Source organism: Sphaeramia orbicularis, chromosome 19, assembly GCF_902148855.1.
Source record: "Sphaeramia orbicularis chromosome 19, fSphaOr1.1, whole genome shotgun sequence".
NCBI classification, from domain to species: Eukaryota; Metazoa; Chordata; class Actinopteri; order Kurtiformes; family Apogonidae; genus Sphaeramia; species Sphaeramia orbicularis.
In genome coordinates, this window is record NC_043975.1 from 12195685 (window position 1) to 12199060 (window position 3376).

At 28.3% G+C, this 3376-nt stretch overlaps 1 protein-coding gene across 1 annotated transcript in view; it reads right to left on the minus strand.

Annotated features, from left to right (window-relative positions):
* star2 (steroidogenic acute regulatory protein 2) overlaps window positions 1-2761 on the minus strand; it is a 16944-nt gene extending 14183 nt beyond the window's left edge. Inside the window, exons 1-2 of the mRNA XM_030122124.1 lie at window positions 2698-2761; window positions 2488-2595 (exon numbers count right to left, since the gene is read on the minus strand). Coding sequence (XP_029977984.1) covers window positions 2488-2595; window positions 2698-2761 — 172 coding nt within the window. The remainder of the gene's footprint in view (window positions 1-2487; window positions 2596-2697) is intronic.
* Between the last annotated feature and the right edge of the window lie 615 nt (window positions 2762-3376).

A 3376-nucleotide genomic window follows, 5' to 3' on the forward strand; every position in this document is an offset into this window, starting at 1 on the left:
AAAAACGTAAGAAAATTTAGTGCAATTTTAACAATATTATTCCTCAACTTATAATTTGTCCATGTACATTATGGATCAGATCTACAAAGACACTAAACACTGAGAAACAGGAAGAAAAACTGTTAAAATTGTGCTTAATTTTCTTTAGACATTTCAGGTTGTTCATATTTGTTCAGGTTATTCACATTTTATTGTTACAGGGTAGTTTGTAAATGTAAATATTTTCATAATTTAATGTTATTTTTTGCACTAAGAGAAAGAAAAAAAAATTAAGTTGTTAATTCTAGATTTTTTTTGGGCTTATTTCAAGATTTTTTTTTTTTACTTCATTGAAAATTTTTTATTTATTTATTTATTTTTTGCTAAATTCAAGATTTTTTTAAACTTAATTGAAGTTTTTTTTTTTTTTGGCTTAATTCAAGATTTTTTTTTTTTACTTAATTGAAGATTTTTTTTTGGCTTAATTCAAGATTTTTTTTTCTTCACAGAAAAATACAGTTAAACTACATTTGCAAATGTATCGTAATTTCACAAATATTTATTTTCTGTTTATGAGATTAAACTGTTAATTTAAAGTTTAATACTGAAAAAAAAGTAAATAAATAAAACAAGATAAATTTACTGACAATTAACCGTAAAAGAAGCATTTGTTCTGTAAGTTTAACAAGACTGGTTTGTCAATTGACAAATATCTTGTATAATTACAGGAGGTTTCACAACAAAAATGTTGAATAAATGTATTTTGGTGAATGTAGAACATGTATAAGCACTGATAAACTGTCCAAATACAGTTTTTATCAGTGGATTCTACAACTTAGTCTCACTAAAAATTATTTACATATATTTATATATATTTATAGGTAATGGTTTAATACTCATAAATATTCTTTATTAAACATTAAAAAGTCTCAAAAAAAAAAAAAAAAAAAAGCAAAATCTCATGTACACTGTAAAAAATGACTGTAGAATTAACACCAAAAAGTTGTAAAATTGCAACATAAAAAAAACTGTAAGTGACAATACAATGCAAAGTTGTTTATTTGAAAAGATTTTTGTGTTAACGATTAAATCAAATATAGCTGTAGTTTTTACAGGAAGAGTATGTGAACAAAACCAGATTTGTATGTAGAAATTATTCCTACTGTTTTTAGAAAATAAAACTGTAAATTGAAAAACATTGTGGTGCTGTTTAAATGGCAAGACCATAATGTTGAAATAACGGCATATTTGCATTTTTTCTCTTTTTTTTGTTTTTGTTTTTTTAAATAAAAAAAAGTTATAAAAAAGTAAAAATTTGACAATTTAACATTTTAAATTTGTAAATTAATGGGTTGATAGAGTTGGTAGAGTGGCTCGTCCAATAACCAAAGGGTTGGTGGTTCAAATCCTGGCTCTGTCTGTCCATATGTCAATGTGTCCATGGAAGAAACTGAACCCTAAACTGGTCCCAGTTGAACCTGGTGGTTTTGGAAAGTGCTTTGGACACCATGAAGGTGGAGAAAATGAGTTAATAAGTGCAGTCCATCTACTGTTTAAATCCAGTGTTAAATCTACATGTTTAAAATGTTAAATCTATATGTGTAAAATGTTAAATCTACATGTTTAAAGTGTTAAATCTACATGTTTAAAATGTTAAATCTATATGGTTAAAGTGTTAAATCTACATGTTTAAAATGTTAAATCTACATGTTTAAAATGTTAAATCTACATGTTTAAAATGTTAAATCTAAATGTTTAAAATGTTAAATCTATATGTTTAAAATGTTAAATCTACATGTTTAAAATGTTAAATCTATATGGTTAAAGTGTTAAATCTATATGTTTAAAATGTTAAATCTATATGGTTAAAGTGTTGAATCTCCATGTTGAAAGTGTTAAATCTACATGTTTAAAATGTTAAATCTACATGTTTAAAATGTTAAATCTATATGGTTAAAGTGTTAAATCTACATGTTGAAAGTGTTAAATCTACATGTTTAAAATGTTAAATCTACATGTTTAAAATGTTAAATCTATATGTTTAAAGTGTTAAATCTATATGTTTAAAATGTTAAATCTACATGTTTAAAATGTTAAATTTATATGTTTAAAAAGTTAAATCTATATGGTTAAAGTGTTAAATCTACATGTTGAAAGTGTTAAATCTACATGTTTAAATGTTAAATCTACATGTTACTCCATAAATATGTTTACAGTTGGATGTGTTTTTTACAGTATTGTTCTGGAAACCACAGCTGACAGTTTTTTTCCGTAAAAACAACAAGATTTGTTTTTACAGTGTAAAGTTAGGGCAAAAAATGTATTTTAATTATGGAAAATGACCGTATTTTTATGAGATGGTTATTTTCCGTTATTTAACAGCATTTTTTTTGACACCCCTGCTGCTGGAATAATACCATTTTTATTTACTTTTTTTTTTTTTTTTTTTTTTTACAGTGTGATTTAAAGCAACAGGCTGAGCGCTGTTTTAATGATGCAGTGTTTTACCGGTCTGATTTAAAGCAGAATGCATCCGGACGAAATTGTGAATCTGTCCCCGTCGCTTTAAGTGTGTCATCTCCTGGCCTATCACTGCCACAGCTGTGCGTTGAAGTCCTGCAAAATGACAAACAATCAACTTCTTAGAAAATGTTCATGAGACTCACAACCGATGCAATAAATCCGTGCATAAACTTAAAAATGACTCATCCTGTTTACCTGTCATACTCCTCAGATGTGGGTAGGAGATTCCACAGCAGAGCTTTACAACAGCAGGCAGCATTTTGTCTGTCTTTGGCAGTGACAGCAACGTGATGGAGTGTTCCTCTGCTCTTTATACAGCCTGTGAAGGACACTCTGCTGAGATAGGAGCCAGCGAAGAAGATAGGACCTGCTCTGAATTCTGCTATCAAGGACACGCTTGTCAAGAATTTTATTAACTTCAGAGTAAAGCAGGAAAAAAAGATTATAAATGTTGCCAAGTGCATTTGTGCACGTTTGTCACTGCATCCCTTTGTTTATTGCAAAAATGTTCACTAGACGGGAATCAAAAACAGAAAAATCTAACAAATGATGAAGATTTTGGCATTTATAGAGTTATCTTATGTGATTATTCTACTGCTGTATCCTTCACACATGCTATTTCACGGATATTTAAACTTTTGTATGGTGTCAACATGAGGCCAGATAAGTTCATTTTGTTTATTTATTTGTATCAGACACGTGAATAGTTAAAGTTCATAGAGTACAATGACAAGACTTATCTAGACCACTATTTTGCCATATTTGTGATTTGTCTAGAATGAAAATTGATGGACCCTTGTTGGAACACATACTGAAGTCTTACCATTTGAAAATCGAGGGGGCGCCAATGAATGTTTGAATAAAGGCTGAAAAT